Source organism: Canis lupus, chromosome 10, assembly GCF_003254725.2.
Source record: "Canis lupus dingo isolate Sandy chromosome 10, ASM325472v2, whole genome shotgun sequence".
NCBI lineage: Eukaryota > Metazoa > Chordata > Mammalia > Carnivora > Canidae > Canis > Canis lupus.
In genome coordinates, this window is record NC_064252.1 from 57,367,729 (window position 1) to 57,386,967 (window position 19,239).

At 33.1% G+C, this 19,239-nt stretch overlaps 1 protein-coding gene across 2 annotated transcripts in view; it reads right to left on the reverse strand.

Moving 5' to 3' along the window:
* Nucleotides 1-19,239, reverse strand: part of PPP4R3B (protein phosphatase 4 regulatory subunit 3B) — a 62,881-nt gene that overhangs the window by 14,580 nt on the left and 29,062 nt on the right. For both annotated transcript variants that reach the window (XM_025467530.3, XM_025467521.3), the window contains exons 8-11: nt 7,381-7,512; nt 6,179-6,281; nt 3,858-3,899; nt 2,073-2,231 (exon numbers count right to left, since the gene is read on the reverse strand). In XM_025467530.3, the coding sequence (XP_025323315.1) occupies nt 2,073-2,231; nt 3,858-3,899; nt 6,179-6,281; nt 7,381-7,512 (436 nt within the window). The remainder of the gene's footprint in view (nt 1-2,072; nt 2,232-3,857; nt 3,900-6,178; nt 6,282-7,380; nt 7,513-19,239) is intronic.

The following is a 19,239-nucleotide window of genomic DNA, read 5'->3' on the forward strand; positions in this document are numbered from 1 at the left end:
TATAGGACTACTTTGCAGTTATCCAAAAGGATTATTTACAGAAAGTCAGATAGGAACACCGATCATGAGAACATCAATCCTTCCAAAATTAATATAAAACCTAACATAATCTTATCATAAATAACCAGATAAAATTATTTTTAAGTTATTATGGTAGAATCAATGTCCAGGAACCGAGAAAATTATGAAAAGGAAAAGTGAATAGGGAGTTAGCATACATTAAACTTTACAAAAGAGATGCCATAATGGCCTAAGAATAAACTTTCCTATTTAACTCATCTATAAAATAACAGATTCAGAAATAATAGTTAAGAAATAAGACACAAGATGTATATGGCAATTTACTGCATAACGAAAGAGAAATTTTAATTCAGTAAGAAAAACATAGTTTATTTAATAAGGGGATTGGCATGACTTGCTATCCATCTGGAAGAAAACAAAGTGAGCCCTCCAAACCATATACAAAAACAAACTTCAAATGTATTATATATGGAAGTTAAAAGTGAAATAACAAAAATATTAGAAGTAAATTGAGGAGAATAGAGTATTTTCTTTGTGTAATATTAGGACACAGATGTTCCTAAGCAAAACAAAACCCCTAAAACTCATAAAGGGAAAAAAGAGATATATTTTTTCATCACAGAGAATCTTAAAACTGTTATATGAAAAAATACTATAAATAAAGGCAAATGCAAAAGACAAATGAGACTGGGTCATTTTTTCCCCAAAAATGTGATAAATTATTAATATCTCTAATATGAAAGCTCTAAGAAAAAGTTAATAGGCAATTCACAACAGATAAAATTCAAAAGCACTAAAACATGAAAATACGTTGCCAAGGAAAATGAAGTTAAAAGGTAAATTAAAACACAAATGAAATACCACATTTTCCATCATCCTCTTCGTAACATTTTAGGAATCAGTGAGTGCTGCAAGAGTGTCAAGGGCTTCAATCTTTTGGGAAAGTAATCTGGAGGCTGTATATGAAATTCAAATTTAAAAGGATACATTTAAACTATATAAACATTTTGTCCTGGCATTATCATTATTGGGAATCTATACTATGGAAATAAAGAAACCAGTACTTAAAAGACTTCTATACTATTCACTACAGTGTTATGTGGAGTAGCAAAATACCAAAACAATCCCAAAATCTGTGCACTACAGAATGGCAAAATAATTGTGGAGGAGCCACTCCATCAAGTGTCACTCCCTTACATTTAGGAAAAAAAATTTAGTTGAGACCACATTCAATCACATAGAGTAATACTAAGGGACTATGAAGTGGGTTAATAGGATCCTGTTTTTATAAAAATAAAAGCCCTGTAAATATCTGAGTGTTTATATAAATTGTATGGAGCTGGAAAAAGGAATAGAAAAAATTATGCATGCAGCTAATGATGGCTACTCTTAAGGTCTTAAAAGTAGTAGGTGGGAGATTAACCTTTTCACTATACATTAAATGTTTCAATTTTAACTAACTTTTATGCTCAGAAAAAACACACAAAACTCTTTTTATTTGGAGGGTGAAGGAGATCACTTTATCTCTATTTGCAGGTAAAATTATCAAGAGGAAAGGAAAATTAACAGTTTGCCAAAAATCAATACTGAAGCAAGTATCAGCATTTAAGTTTGGAGATTATTGGTCCCAGTGGTATACTGAGGGGGACTACTCATAAGCTATATTATAAATTCAATAAATAACCCGAGTTATACAAAAACATTTCAAGGCCCATATCTCAAATTTAAAAAGTCACTATGATAGTTTGATGAAACAGATGTGAAAGACAGCAGGACTTGTTCTATTAGTGAAATGTCGTCATCGTACATGGTATTTTATCACAACAGTTAATCTAATTCAATCTAAATGTGAGTAATGTGTGAGTAGGGAAGCACCATGACCTATTCCTCTTGTCCTTTAAATAAAAGAAAACAAAAGATTAGTACTTCTCATGATAGCGTATATACGGCTAAAAAAAAAAATTCACATGGGTAGTTTCAGGTTTTATCTTTATTAAAAATATTGTTCCTTAAAATATCTTACAAGAATGTTCTTTTAAATTGTTACTTACACAAGGCCAGGAAAGTGTGCTTTGAATTCATCAAGACCAAGACTCTTCTTAGCAAGTCCTTGTTCATAATATAGTTTTTTATGTGATATGTGTGATGTTCCACACAAAATGTGAGTAGTTCTAAAATTAAGGCAAGCAGCTGTGCTGTTTGATAATTATCTACAAAGAAAGTCATCACATGAAAATAAAATAAATATTGCAATTCACCTAAAGAGAATAAAGTTTATGTCCCATATTTTAGAGCAAAAGCTAAACTGCATTTCTTCATTTTTATATAAATTAAAGAAGCTACAGATTTTTACTTTTTCATTAGCAGACTCTCAAATACTATTGTTTTATTGATCAAACTGATACTTTCTAATACTATAAAGTATTTATTAGTGGTAAGAGGAAAAAAAGAATGCCTAAATAAAAATCTACAAACATGATAAGAAAACCCTCATTGCATTGATATCTTCTTAGTAATGTTTCTTTAATATACGCTTTCATTATTGATATTAATGAATCTATTAAAGGGTTCACAGTAAAGAATAATAAATACCTCAGGCTTTCTGCCTATCATGGTGCAGCAAAATTTCCCCCAAGAAAAATTAACATGCTTTCTTTAAAGATATCTTTAAGGAAAGGATATTTTGGCTATTTGAATATCACCTGAAAAATATTACACAAGATTTTTTAACAATAATCTTTCTAACATTAAATCGTGATATCTATGATAGGCCCACTGAAATAACACTACCTTTTTCTCCCTCAAGAGGCCTTGGTGTATGTATGCATTAATGAAATGATTTCAAATTGGTTCCTAAACATCAAAACTGAATGGTCCAAGGACTTATGTCAATAATTACTGACACCTATCATAAATGTTTTAGGGAAGAAAAATTAAACTGCAAGGAAATTTTAGAATCACAGCCTTAGAGAATAAATCTAATCCAACTATTTTATTTTTCGAGAAGATTAACACATAAATATTTTGTGGAACTCTGAAGGTATCGGGAATAAATGAGCATTCTATTGAGAACCGAATAGCCATTAAAAATACAAAATATAGTTCTGGTATTTATAAAGATCTTTCCTACATCAAATGCAAGTAAAGACTTTTACTTGCTTCAGACCAATCTATAAACGCTAACACCACAGCCAATATTTGAAAGAGTCCCTCACCAATAAAAAAGTAAACTCTCTTAATTCCTCAATTTAATTACAAAAGATTTTGTAACAGTCATCTTCAGTGTTAATCAAAAGTCTTGTTTTCACTTTCTCAAATTAATCATTATATCTCTAACTAATCCAATCTCTAAATGGTCTCCTCAACTGAAACTGGCTCTCCTAGACCACTGATAAGCCTAGTAGAGAAAGATAGGATGCTAGGTGCACGCAGCATATTTTCCATACTTCCAACGTGATACTTGGGTATGTGTGCTCCAAGTAGAAGCAACAGTGCTTACACTCAGATTCATAAATACCTAAGCATAATGCTTTCATGCAGCATTCCTAACTGGCCTTAGTTTACTAGGTTTCAAAAATAATGAACTCAACTTTCAGATGTCTTTTCAAAAAGATATCAGAAAATAATTTCTAAATTTAGAGGAAAAAAACAAAATTCCAACCAGTTTTCCATCTTTTATGTTAGAGAAAGCAGAATGTTCTTTACAATAAAGAAAAAAGGTAATTTTTTTTGGATTTTTTAAAAAAATGCCTTTCCTAGCCTTGTATAAATAAATGCATTATATTCTGAGCAAAAAAAGCTTACTATTAACTCTTAAAATAGGAATTTATACTTACCAGGGCAAATCGTGCTGTTTTTGTTAGATCCAACTATATTATCTAACAAAAAAAGTTAAAGTCAGTTACTTCAGTAATTATTCCATATTTTCCTAGTCACAACATACAAAGCATGTTTTTGACTATCTCATTTTACCTGCATAATAACCACTAAGAAGAATTAATTGTGAGGAGGGTGAGGGGACAGGCAAAATGGGTGAAGGGAGATAGAGGATTCCAGTTATGGAATGTATGTCACAGGGATAAAAGGTACAGCACAGGGAATATAATCAATGGTACTGTAATAGTATCATTTGGTGATAGATGGTAGCTACAGTTGTGGTAAGCATAACTTAATGTATAGACTTGTTAAACTATCGTGCTGTCCACTGAAAGTAATGCAGCATCATGTGTCAACTATACTTCAATTTAAAAAAATAGTTGCTTCAAATATTATACCTGTATCTGCAATCTTTTACAGAACTGAGTGCAGATGAGAAACTGTTAAAAAACAATAAATATTCTGATAAAAAAGTGAAGTTACAACCAGAGATAAGACTGACACATTTTCTTTTACTTCTTAGTCATCCTCCAACAATTAGGGCATGTCTCTCTCAATATAGGAATTTCTTAAACTACAGAATGATACATGTTAACAATTATCATTTATACTTTGAAAGTAAGTAAGTAGGATATTGTAAGTTCTGAATTTTAGGCATACAATCTTAGAACACAATGGCATAGGGAAAAATACGAATGTCTATCGCATCATGTGTAATAGCAAACTAGAAACAAATGTACATTAGAAGCAGAATGGCTAAATTACAACACACAAGAGACCATATTACGCAAAAGTTAAAAATAAGTAAGAACTCTAGGTATCAATATGGATAGATTTCAAAAATACACTGAGTAAAAGAAAAAAAAGGTAAAATAATGTGTACAACAGAAATGAATTCATATCAAGTTTTAAAAACATGAGAAACAATGTATTACAGGTCATAATAATATAAACACACATGGTGTGATAAACTTCAAATTCAGCATTCCTTGAGGGATGGGGTAAAGTGAGAATGTGAAGGTGTGCATAGGAAACTTTAACAGTGTCTGTAATTTATTTTCTTTTCAAAATAATTTGAAAAAAAAAATAGGGCAAGTTTGTTTTGATAAAGCCAACAGGATATATATGGGTGTCTTTCCTACAATTTTCTAAATATTTCTATAAGCTGGAAATGTCTTATTTTTAAATAAAGATTAAAAATACATTTATTTTAATTTATACAAATGAAGCTATTCTGCATGAAAACGTTCTGGAACATGTTTTACCCAATTTTGTATTTTTGAGAACTAGTTAGATGGCATCAAAATTGTTATTTTAACTGCTATACAGAATTCCACTGTATGACTATAACACATTCTCCATTTTCTTACACATGCTTGTAACTGTTCATGCATTATACATAAATGTTCCCTAGGATATACACTCAGAAATTGAATTGATGGTATTATGTAAGGTATGTCCATTTCACAACTTAGTTTAGTAAAATTCTCTTTAACTGACTTCCTCTTTAAAATGACTTACCAGATTAGCCAACGCTCTCAAGAGAATATGCCCCCCTCATTTCTCATTTTACCGTTACATTGTATGCATATCAAAATGTCCTTTGTTTACACTAATTATTTTTGGCAGTATGATTACATAATTTAAATACCACAGACTGATGAAATATCATAAAAATGTAGTATCTATGGGCTAAGTTTAATACAGTCTAGAAGTCTATAAAACCAGAAGTTATAGCTGATGAATTGTGTGTGTAGTTTATGCCTGAATGACGACATAGAAATAAAAAGTATTAAAAAAAAGCCTTACCCCTATAGAAAATATTAGCAAATGAGTCAGCATTGAGTGTTTATAGTTATTTTAATTTTTTGCTGCTTTAACTGACTTTTTTGATTAACCTCATCAACTTTTGATCCTTATGTTGTGAAACTAGAGAGCTTGTACTTTATTGCCAAACTATTCTCCAAAATGACTGTTCCTTTGGATTTTCTAATGTAGGGTAATACACTGTTTACTCTTGCCCACTCTAGATAATCTCCTTTTGTTAAAGTGTTTATATCTCTCTTCCTCAAAATGTAATACTTTTTGCCACATTTTCTGTATCATTCTCTAACACAGACCTTCTGAAACAATGGATATCGTGATTTTATACTGCAGTTTAAATTTTTCAGTAGTAATTTTTCTGTCATATAAAGCACTGAGTAGACAGTCTGTTATAGTTATACTACTTATTTCACTCTTTAAAAATGGAAATCATAAGCAGATAAGATACCCTACCTACCCTTTTCACACTTGTCTTCTGAAGTATTGGTCAAAAGTGGTGCTGTGAGAACATGCATACAATGGTTGTAGAAGAAATTTAGAAATTCACTTTTTTCAGTTTTCTGAAACACACAGAATTTTTTAAAATATTGCTTTTTAATTAATATCTTTAAGAGTTAATGCAAGTCATATACAAATAACAGATACTTTAAGATACCATGAAAGCACCAAAAAACTAGTTATATTCACCTTAATTGTATTTCTGCAGAACTGAAAAATCAAATATATTTCATATAACTAAATTAAAATAAAAGAAAAAGATTATAAAAAATATTTCTGAGGAAAATTATTCAGAAGAATTTTTTTCTAACATGCTTGTGATCTGAAATGCAAAGGCTCTGTCAAGCAATGTGATATAGGACCAACTTAACTGCTTAAAATTTCAAACTCCATATCCATACCATATCCAAATTTCAAACTACATTCATAGCATATCCAAATTGGAAAAAACACCAAAGTGATTTATTAAGCCATTTGAACAGTACAGAATTTAGATCTATTTTCTAAATTTCAAAAATTTATTATTTGGAAACTTGGAAAACAGTGTCTTTTGATTTTTGGCCACTATTTTTTATACAATGGTCTCATAAACAAGTAATGATTTAAACACAATATATACATTCTTTTCTAAATATAAAGTAATTTTTATAAAGAAAAAATATCCCAGCACTTTGAGACAACTACTAATATTTTGGAATATTTCCATAAGTCTTTTCTGAATGACTTCTCCTACCATGTAGTTGATATCATTCAGTACATATTAATTCTTTCATTATGATTAAAGAATACATAACATAAAATTTACTATCTTAGGCATTTTTACTGTTTACAGTTCAGCAGTGTTACACATACGTACCCTGTTGTGCATTCATTTTTAAGAAGTTAACAGAATGAGGCCAAGGGCCATTAATAGAAATGCTAACATTTTACTAAGATTTTCACAGATCACAATTTGCATTTTACCACAAATAAACTGCTGCAGGAACACCACAGCTATTTGGATCCCAAGTGTACAAATACTTAAATATTATTTTCCAAAATTGTACACATTTTAAGATTTTATATTTACATATAATTTATATATTTATACATAATTTATTATACATTAAATTATCTAAACTGACTAGACCAAAACATTTTTATCTCAGAATAATTTCTTACATTAGTTGTAGCCAGCATGTTTTCTGGATCAATTAGAGTACGAAGCAGTCCCATTAACTGAACAGCACCTCCTAGCTCAGGATCAGTATCACAGATCATTTGCTCAATTACTACATTAATGAGAAGGATATCCTGAAAGAAAATGTATTTCCATTAGATCTGGTTTGGATAGAAGACAAATATACCAGCTGAAAGAATAGAACCAGAACCAAAAAATAAATGAACTTGTTTTTTTTTTTAATGAACTTGTTTAAACTTTTATATTCCCAGTATTTTTCAAAGTTCTATAAACACACTAGAGTGAAAAAAGCTCACTAAAAAAAGCAGAGCACACTACAGCTTATGGCAACATCAACATATGGAAGTAGAAAACAAAATCATTTATCATCAGTGATTCTTGTTCATTAGAGATTCTAAAAGATTACTGTTCTAAATTTCAGCCTCAGATTGGAATTTAGAAGCCACCTGAACAAGGAAGATCATACATCATGTGACCCTAAAACACAGATTATATCAGTTTCAAAAGAGAAAATCCTTTCTACCAAACAGTGAGGAAAACCCAGTATACAACTCTCCACAGGAGGCAAGTGGGTGCACACTGTGTTACATAATAATCTAATGCCACAGAGACCTGCATTAATTGCATGTTTTGGGATCTTAATTATGAAACTACAAAGTAGCTTGCAGATACAGTATTTGCCTCTTGCCTGTATTTTTAAGAAATCTTGAAAATTATAGTACAAAGTGTTCATGTCAAAGAAAAAAGTTTTGACATCAACTCAGTTGATTTGAGAATTATTATTGGGGGAAGAAAGTAACTGAAGGAGATGAAATGAAGGAACTGCATGGGATGAAGATAAATTTCTTAAATTGGGAGAATTTTGTAAAACAATAAATTTTCAGTATAAAGCACTTTTTTAAAAAAGATTTTATTTTATTTATTTGAGAGAGAGCAAGCATGCACGTGAGCAGGGAGGAGGGGCAGAGGGAAAAGCAGACCCCCTGCTGAGCAGGGACAAGGATTTAAGTAAGGCTCCATTCCAGGACCCTGAGACCATGATCCTTGGACCATGACCTGAGCTGAAAGGCATATGCTTAACGGACTGAGTTACTCAGGCAACCCCAGGATAAAGTACTTTTTGTTACTTTTGTTGTGCTAGCCCCTCTTAAACTTAACATACTGTGGTTTCCACAAGTATTTCCCTGCAAAGTTGTCTGTGTTCCATGAAGAGAACCAACAAAAGCATGTCACAGTCACTTAACTTAAAATTAGAACCCTAACCCCTACCATGTTTCAAAATTTGAACACTAATGAATGTCATGGCATTAGAAACAGAATAAAATCTCTTCAAAGAGGAATTATGAAATAAAAATCACAGAATTAATAAATCCAGAACCAAGCCTCATTTCAGTTACAAGGAAAAAGGGAGATTCCACATTAATCTGCTGCTCTTTCTTATTCTAGTAGGATCAGCAAAGCACAACTCACGTAAATATTAAGATACTACAAAAAGGTGTCATCCAACGAACTTTCTTGAGGACAATGCTGGGGCATTTACTTACTTTAAATTTATGTCAATGTGTACTACTTATATTCTACCAGTTAATTAGGGCCTTAGATAATTCGCTGAATTATATATAATCTTCTTTCATAAGTTTATGCATTTAAAGTAGGCACAAAAATCATAAATGATGAATGTAGGTTATATCTAAATAAAACCATAGTGGCAAGAAATACTTAAGGTATAGCTCATAACACTGAAATGTCATTTCAATATACATTCTTCAAACTTTTTTATTCCTGTTTTCTCTCTTACATGCAGGTTCTCATAAATCCTGCTTCCATCAATATGAATGCCAAACTTTGAGTCCCATAATTTAGTAACACGTGGAAGTGAAAAATGTTGATTTATGTATTTCACAGTGAAAATGACTGCTAAAGAGAGCTATAGCCTTTTCAGGAAATAAGAAAAGAACTGCCTTTCTCAAAGGCCTGTAAGACTTCCCTGACAGAGAGAGATATATGCATTATTAGATACTCTTCTCTAGAACATTTTAAGATACTCAAGCTTCAGACACGAAGGGCACAGAGGTTAGTAGATAAACTGAATTAATTATGCCTGGATATGGGGTGCCTGGATGGCTCGATCGGTTGAACATCTGACTCTTGGTTTTGGCTCAGGTTATGATCTCAGGGTTCTAAGATTGAGTCCGGAGTTGGGCTCCGTCCTCAGTGGGGAGTTAGCTTAAGATTCTCTCCCTCTTCCTCTGCCTTTCCTGCCACTCGTGCAGCACGTATTCTAATAAATAAGTCTTTTTAAAAAAGAGATTAGGCCTGGATAAAATCTTTAAAATCCGTATCAAGCAAATAGTTTGTAAGCCTTCTACATAGTTGAGGTAGCTTAACTGTCAAGAAAGTTTTAAAATAAGCAACACTTCCATGACTGTCCAATCTCTAAGACCACCACTGGGCCAGAGAACTCACACCAACAGAAAGTAGGCTGTGAAGATTATATAGGTCCTTGAAGGAAAGGCATCTTCTGTTGCCCATCTCAGATGTAGACACAGTGATAATGTCTTGAGGGAAGAAAGACTTTGGAAAAAAATAGGCAAGGGGGATTCTTTAAAGACTGCTGGTTTAGTTAATCAAGGACCTCCCAGGACAAGGAGTCCACACTATTGCTATTCAACAAATATCTGATGAACCAGTGAATCACAGTTGTGAATGAATGACTGCTATATGTATGCTCTCTTTTACCAAACAAAAGCACTTTAGTTGTGATGTTGGGGACAGATAAACTATGTGCTTATAGGTCACTGAAACACTGGGGAGGCTTATCTGGACTTGAAGAGGACTACCTAATACTCAAATATTCTGTACGTGGTACTGGATACAAAAGTGAACAGAAACTTGATTTGTCTCCCTTGAGGGAAGGGTGGGTGAGGAAAGAAAAATATGTGTAAAAGTTAGGTAGCTAGAGTGGACTATGGTTGATACTACGAGATGCCAACCTAGTCTCTATTTTCTTTGCTTTGCTAGCAGAGCCCAAATTTTGTTCAGAGGTAATGTACTTAGTGAAAACATTGTTTCCCAGCATCCTTCATAGCTAAGGGTAACTTCCTTTTGGCCAAAGAAATCCAAGTAGAAACCGCTAAGTAGAACCTTCAGGAAAGTGCTTTAAAATGAAACACAGAAGCTATCTGCCCTCTTATTTTGCTTTCTGCCTTTCTTATTCCTGGAGGTGGAATAGAAATCTTTCAACCTCATGGTAACAGACTTTAAAACCAGAAAATGAGGATGACTGATTCAAAAGATGAAAGTCTTGGGATCCCTGGGTGGCGCAGCGGTTTGGCGCCTGCCTTTGGCCTGGGGCGCGATCCTGGAGACCCGGGATCGAATCCCACGTCGGGCTCCCGGTGCATGGAGCCTGCTTCTCCCTCTGCCTGTGTCTCTGCCTCTCTCTCTCTCTCTCGTGTGTGTGTGTGTGACTATCATAAATAAATAAAAATTAAAGAAAAAAAGATGAAAGTCTTTTGGCATCATGAGCTGCTATCTGAGGGTATCATGGAGCTGCTCATGACTTATTGTGACATTAATAAAACTTTTATTAGGTAGAACTATTCTAAGTTGGTTTCTCTTTTTGTGTGATAAAAACATTTAACATAGTATCTACTCTGTAAGCAAAATTTTAAGTATATAATATTCTTAGGTACTATGATGCTGTATAGTAGTGGATCTCTGGAACTTACTTATCCTGTATAACTAAAACTCTATACCCTTTAACTAATGTCTTCCCCATTTCCCCCACTCCACATCCCCTAGTAAGCACCATTATTCTTATTCTAGGAGTCTATTTTATATTCCTCATATAAGAATTATCACGTATTCTTCCTTCTGTGTCTAGCTAATTTCACTTAGCAAAATGTCCTCTAGGTTCATTCAAGTGAACAGGATTTCCTATTATAATGCTGAATAATGTTCCACTGTATATATGTGACAAATTTTATCAATTCATCTGCAGATGGACATTGAGGTGGCTTAGATGTCTTGACTATTGTGAATAATGCTGTAATGAACAAGGAAGAAATTTCTCTTTAAGATCTTTTGGATTTATAGACAGAAGACTGCTGGGTCATATAGTAGTCTATTTTAATTTTTAGAGGAACTTCCATATTGTTTTCTGTGATAGCTGCACCAGTATATCCCCATCATCAATGTACAAGGGCTCTTCTTTTCTCCACATCCTTATCATGACTTGTTATCTTTATTTTTTTATATTAGCCATCCTTTTTTTTTTTTTTTGAGGACAGGTTCCACATTTTATTTACATTTTAAGACTAACCTTCATCTCAAAATCATATATCCATAAAACTATTTCCTTTCTGTTGGCTGCACTTAAATGCATTGGTTTGTCAAAGAAAGACTGTAAATATTTACAATGTCTGTTACATGTAACACACATAGGAATGGCTTTTAACAGAAATCCGATTTCCTCCACATTTTTTTATTATAAATACAGGCATCAAAACAATATTGAACTATGTTTGATACTACTAGTCAGCACCCTCACCACTTCAAAACTTAATACCATTTGTGACAATATTCATTGTACCTGCTACTTCAGACGACTTCACCTGAAGCTTTCAATAAGCAAGATGGATAAAGCATGCCATTTGTTTTTTCTTCTTGAGATTTTTCACTTTTCAGAAACACACATGCTTCCACAGCATCGGACTCTTCTCTCCATGCTTTCATCTTGTAAGCCTGAACTCTATTTTGAGTACTCTAGGTTTATGTGTAAATGACAGTACCATTGCTTACTACACCTTTCGTCCCTCAAGTTCTTCCAACAAGAGAAAATTATGAGGAACTTTAACTCCTCTACAGACCACCATCTTCTCCTGCAGTTCCAATACTAGCCATCCTAATAGATGTATGTGTACTTTGGAGAAATGCCTGTTTAGTTCCTTTGCCCATTTTCAAATTTGGTTATATTTTTTGCTACTGGGCTGTAGGAATTCCTTACATATTTTGAATATTAACATCTCATCACCAATTGCAAACAAATTCTACACTTTTACTCCCAACCTACATACTGTTGATGTCAATTTCTTTTTATATTGTGTATCTATTAATTTTTGTAATTATAGTTATTCTTAATATTTGTCTTTTACCTTTTGTATTAGGGTTAAAAGTGATTTATACACCATGAATAGAGTATTATATCATTATGTATCTGTCTACATATTTACCTTCACCAGTGAGATTTACACTGTTTCTATTTACATGTTTTCTTGGAGCTGTTTAGTGTTCTTTCATTTAACTTTAAGAATTCCCTTTAGCATGTCTTTAAGACCAGTCTAGTGATGCCAGGTAAAGCATTCTCAGTTGGCATTTTTAACACTTTGGATTTATCATCTCACTTTCTTCTGGCCTGCAAGGATTTTGCTGAAAAATTTGCTAAAACTTATGGGAGTTTCCTTGTATATGATGAGGTTTTTTTAGTTTTTTGTTTTGCTGCTCTAAAAATTCTCTGTTTTTGACTTTTGATAGTTTTATTGTAATGTGTCTTAGTGAAGATCTCTTTGGATAGCCTATATGAAGACATATAAATTTCATGTACTTGGATGACCATTTCTTTCCCCTGATTTGATGCTATTAGCCATTATTTCTTTTTTTTCTTTTTTCTTTCTTTCTTTCTTTTTTTTTTTTTAGCCATTATTTCTTTAAATAAGTTTCTGCCCCCTTTCTTTCTCTTCTCCTTCAAGGTATGAGGTTCATATAATGTGTATACTGTTTTCTTTATGATATCTCATAATACATGAAAGCTTTTCTCCACTATTTTTCATTCTTTTTTTCTTTAAGTTCTCTGACTGGGTATTTTCAAATGGCTTGTCTTTGAGTTCTCTATTTTTATTTCTACTTGATTGAATCTGCTGCTAAAGTTGTTCATTGTTTTTCTTTCTTTACAGTTTAGTCACTGTATTCTTTAGCTCCAGATTTTTTTTGATTATTTTTTAATTTTTGTGTCTCTGTTGAACTTCTCATTTTGTTCACATAGTATTTTTCTGATTTTGTTTAGTTATCTGTGTTCTCTTGCGGCTCACTGAGCTTCTTTAAGACAATTATTTTGAATTGTCAGGTAGTTCACAGTTTTCCATTATTTTAGGGTCAGCTATGATAGCTTAGTTTTTTTGGTGGTATCAAGTTTTTCCTGATCTTTGTAATCTTGCACTGCTGTCTGCCCATCTAAAGAAGCAATTAGCTCTTTTGGTCTTTAAAGACTGGCTTTGGCAGGGAAAATTCTTCACCAGTCAGCCTAGTCAGAGATTTTGGCTGGGTCAGCTGATGGGGTTCATTACCAGAGTACATGGGCCAGTTATTGAGATGTGTGGTGGTGCTGAGAGTCCCTGCTCCTTTTCTTTCTTCTTAGCTATTGCAAGGTGATTCCCTCACTGTTCTGGATAGTACAAGAAAGAAATGGCCCTCATGGGTAGTGTTCTGAAAGGCTAGGGATGTCACACTCTCACTTTATACTCCCTTTCCCCATGAGAGAATCTGTGGGCCCAGAGGATCTCTCAGTGGTGTGCTATGCTGACTTGGGGAGAAGTGACAAAGGTAAAGTAAAACTGCTCCTACCCTTTCAATGCATCATCTCTCATTTCTGTGCTCCAGTCAAGTACTATAATCTCTAATCTGGACTCTAGAAGCTGGGTGGAGGTATTTGTGTCTGTTACTAGTTGTTAAATCAATTTCTGTTGTGGGGATGAGACCTGGTATTTCCTAGTCTATCTTAGTGATGCCATTCCTGGTTCTTCTGATATATGAGGCCAAACCCATTCTTAAGTAATACATTAATTCCTTATTCTCCTCTTCCTTTCTTTTGTCACAGGTCAGGCCTTCCTTCTCCAGTTATCTCTCCATCATGATGCTATTAGAACTATCCTTCTAAAACAGAGACCTGATCAAGTCATCCTTTGCTTAGAATGGTTGTAAGAGAAAAGATTCAATCCTAGACTATATAGGTAGCAAATATTCTAATCTTGTGCTGTTCAATATGGTATCTACTTGCCACACAAAAGGCAGTTTAAAATTAAAGCCAGTTAATTCCTTAGTCACACTACCTACATTTTAAGTGCTTGGTAGCCATAGGTAGCAAGGGGCTACCTTGTTGAATGGTAACAGAATAAACTTTTCCATCATCATAGAAACTAAACAGCACTCTTCAAGTTTATTATTATAGTTTCATTGTTAAAGAAAAGGGGGAAAAAAACCAGGATAATCAGAAAAAAGATGCAAGGGGAGAAAAAGGGCAAAATATGAAAATTTCTCATAATCAAAATACTAACTTCCACATGCAATGATATAAAAGTCTTGAAACAAGATGGCTTCCAGGGCAGCCCGGGTGGCTCAGCGGTTTAGCGCCGCCTTCAGCCCAGGGCGTGATCCTGGAGACCCGGGATCGAGTCCCGCATCAGGCTTCCTGCATGGAGCCTGTTTCTCCCTCTGCCTGTGTCTCAGCCTCTCTCTCTCTATCTCTCTCTCTCTGTATCTCTCATGAGTAAATAAATAAAATCTTAAAAAAAAAAAAAAAAAAAAAGATGGCTTCCAAATTCTTGTGTCAGATGGGTTTATTTTTATAGCTCTTAAGTATTACTTTAATGAAACAAAAATAATTTACTAAAGAAAACACAAAAGAGAGATGAATCCACAAACTTTCTAATTCTGTAATAAGAGTTAGACTTCTGGGATCCCTGGGTGGCGCAGCAGTTTGGCGCCTGCCTTTGGCCCAGGGCGCGACCCTGGAGACCCGGGATCGAATCCCACATCGGGCTCCCGGTGCATGGAGTCTGCTTCTCCCTCTGCCTATGTCTCTGCCTCTCTCTCTCTCTCTCTCTCTCTCTGTGACTATCATAAATAAAAATTTAAAAAAAAAAAAAAAAAAGAGACTTCTGCACTAAAATCTGCTCTGAAACTACACACAGGCTTCTGCTTTTGGATAAAATGGAGTCACAGGAACTAGGTTTAGTTTTTACCTGGAACAACAACAACAGAAAACTGGACAAAATATGAAACTACAGTTGGTAATACAGTAGGCATCGGCCAGTGAAAGACAATGAAAGATGTGGAAAAATGAGATAAGCCCTAGGATATATGTTAGGTTCTATTATTATTATTATTTTTCTGAATTCTGTCAAATTAAGTAAAAATCAACTTCTAAAATAATAGAATTTTCTGTGTAAAAAATAATAAAATAAAATAAAATAAAATAAAATAAAATAAAATAAAATAAAATAAAATACTAGAATTAACCACAGATTTAGAGATTCTACCCCACAAAGCAGTATGGAACAACAAGACAGTGTTATTCCAAAGGTACATCTTCCTCAGTAAACAATTAAAATTAATCTACTACAATGCATGACTACATCTGCTCAAAAGTAATAGTATTTTTCAGAAACAATGAACAAATAGCTCCAAAAACAATGTAACAAATGACTGAACATATATCAATGAGCAATGTATTATCAACATTATGTCTGTAAGGCACGTTTCATCTCTTAATTAACACAAAAGAGCAAGCCTCCCTGAACAGAAGGAATAGCTGAACCTAGCTGAACTGAAGGACCTAGACTCTCTAACTGCAGTACAGTCATCTAAAATACACACTAAGTATCCTTATTAACTCTCCCATGCCTATTTCTCCAATAGCAGAACAAAGGGAATGGAATAGAAAATCACTGTAAGTTGAACCTCTTTCAAAATTTGACTTATTTCTGTCTACTAGAGTTCTTTACTGGCATTAAAATACTACACATACAAATCTAATTTTCCTTAAACTGGTTCTCCAACAATGGCATTACTCAGGCTAGAAAAAAAAACTCCTGCTCAAGCAAGTGCAGCTAAATAAAGAAGATGTAAGAAAAACTACTGGAATATTCCTTCAAAAGCCAAATGATGACTTGATGTGCAAATAAACCATTATAGAGTAACTCCAGTTAATATGTGTCAATGCTGGAGCACCAAAATCTATTCTAGAGAACACTCTTGTGTGTGTGTGTGTGTGTGTGTACACACACACACACACACCCCTTCATCTCCCCTTAAATTTACAGTCTTAATTAAGAGGGCCCAATGATTTCCTTCCTATTGAAGCCTGCTTATTCCTATGGTCTCTCTTTTAACTTCTTTTTACACTGCCATAGCAGCTTCTGCAATTAAAACCTTCAATTCAGAGTGAGCCTCTAAACACCTGCAATGCTCTGAGAAAGGGGTCTAAGTCAGGGGTTGGCAAACTACAAGACTACTTTGCTGGCTGCCTACTTTGTAAATAAAACTTTAAGGTGAAAAATTTAGTGGAAGATGGTTACACCATCTATGGACAATTCACATTATGATGGCAGGGTTGAGTAATTGTAACAGAGGCCATAGGCCCATGAAATCTGATTTAACCAAAGTTTCCAAGAGACTTTTCAAGGTTTTAGTTATTTCTAAATCAAAGTTTTAGAGAAATGATACTCCCATTAGTTTCATCACACTCCAATCTCATACTATTCTTAGAAGCACATACTGGTTTTTAAAAGTTTATTTCTGTGGGTTTAAAAATTTTGCAATACCGCAAAAAATAATTAGCCAACAGAGGGGAAGTTCTGGGTTCCTACACATGGAATTCAGAGATTATCCAGGTTATCATCTGGCAACTCTATTTTCTGACTGGGAAAGATAAAGAACATACTTTATTCCATTGTTTCTAAGATTTCTTAAAACTTTTAACTTCTTGATATTGAGATACATTTTACAATCTATGGCATTACACAGTCATTATCAGACAAGTCACAAGCATGACAAAGTCAAATGAAAATTTTCCACTAACGCTTTCCTGTAAGATCAAGAAAATATTAGCATCCACATGTCTTAGATTCCATGAATATAGTAAATAAGAGGAAAAAGAAAGAACGTCAGGAGCAGGAACATTATTCTGAAGTAGCAGATTAAAAACTGATGGATGCTGTGGAAACATTTTTGTTTTTTATATGTAAATGTAAGAATTATTTTTAAAAATGCACATGAAATTTGTTTCATAGCAACATGAATGAAGGCTACAAATATAATACTTCTTTTAATCCATCTGCCATGTCAGAAGAAAGCAAACACAGCTCTTCAAATTCTACAGAATTTAACGGTCCAGCTCCTTAAAGTCTGTGAAATAGCAAAACAATCTAAACAAAAAACCCTTTAAGTTCATTTTTTAAAGTTGAGGGAATTTCTTGATGTGATGCAATGAATGAAACATTACTTCTATACCACTCCTGACACAAAGAAATAACCTAAATCAAATCATGAGGAACCATGAAATAAATCCAGATTGTTGGATACTGGACCTCAAAGTTTTCAGTTTTGTCTTGGTTAAAAAGAACATTACTGGGACAACTGACAAAATTTTAGTTAGGACTACAGTTAGATATTAGGACTGTAAAAATACTAACTTCTTGATATTGATAATTATAACAGAAAACACTAAAGTAGATACAGGTTAAAAGGCACTGTGTCATATTTTCTATACCTTATTCTTCCATGACTGAGAACAAAAATAATTATGTCTGTGTATAAATGTGTACATACAAATATAAGCAAAGAGAGGATGATAAAGCAAATTAGAGATAAAATATTAACAACTGGGGAATCTGGGTGAAGTATACATGGGAGTTCTTTGTACTATTATTTTAACTTTTCTGTAAATTTAAAATCACTTCAGAATAAGAAGTCAAAAATGGATGCAATTTTAAGAAACATGTTCAAAGCAAACTATCAAACAGTTAACCCACAGAGATTAGCTTATGCCTTTTTTAAACTTTATTATTGCAAATTTCATCTTCATTATTATTTAAAAGTAACTTTAGCATATATAATTTGTTAAGTATTTAGTATAAAACTTTACAAAATAAGGACTCTTAAAAAAATAACTCCAATGCTATTATTATTTCTTAAATAATTAAAAGGAGTTCAATCTCAAGTGAGAAATACAGTGAAAATACCTGCCAAAATAAGTGGTTCAGTAATAGATGCATTACTTATCCAGTCAGATTTCACAGTAAGCTTTACTAAATGTTTCAAAGGACACTAGCATAAAAATAAGTGAAATCAGTGGCATAACAAAAAGACAATTATGGCTAAATCTATCCTTCTAGCTTGGATAGAAATAACAACTATAGTAAAATATGTTAATAATTCCTCTTGCTCAACACGTATTTTAATATGTAATCCAAGTTCTTAAAACCAAATCTGCTCCATAATACTGGAAAGGAAAGTTTGAATGCTGTGAATTTACTTTATTTAAAAGGGGATCAAAATGTCAACTGCCCACCAAATAAATACACAGGAAAGTATTTTCTTTCTAAAGGTTACCAGGAACTCAACATAGAATTTACCATGTAGAATAACTTAATTTTGAAGAAAGAAAAAAAAAAAAAAAAAAGAAATTGTGGGCTAACTCATTTATTTTGAGGCAACAAAAATTTTAAATTGTTAAACTGCTAAATCTCAGAAAATTTGGGGGAAATGAAAGACTTTGAAGACTATGATTATAAGAAAAAAGAAAAACTGAGAAAGGGACTTTCCATTGTTAAAAATCAGTAAGGTATTCTCTAAGTCTTACCTGTCAATTAAATGAACAAGAAAATATTTTTAGTGAAAATAGAAATAAAAACTTTCAGAGTTAATTCTAAAAGTTATTAGCAGCTTACTATTTTCACGGTCTGAAAAGATATAATAACGAATGCCCTTAATCACACACATCACTGAGAATGCAGCAACTAAGAGTATTAAATTCGAAGTTACCTACTGTAAAGGATGACACA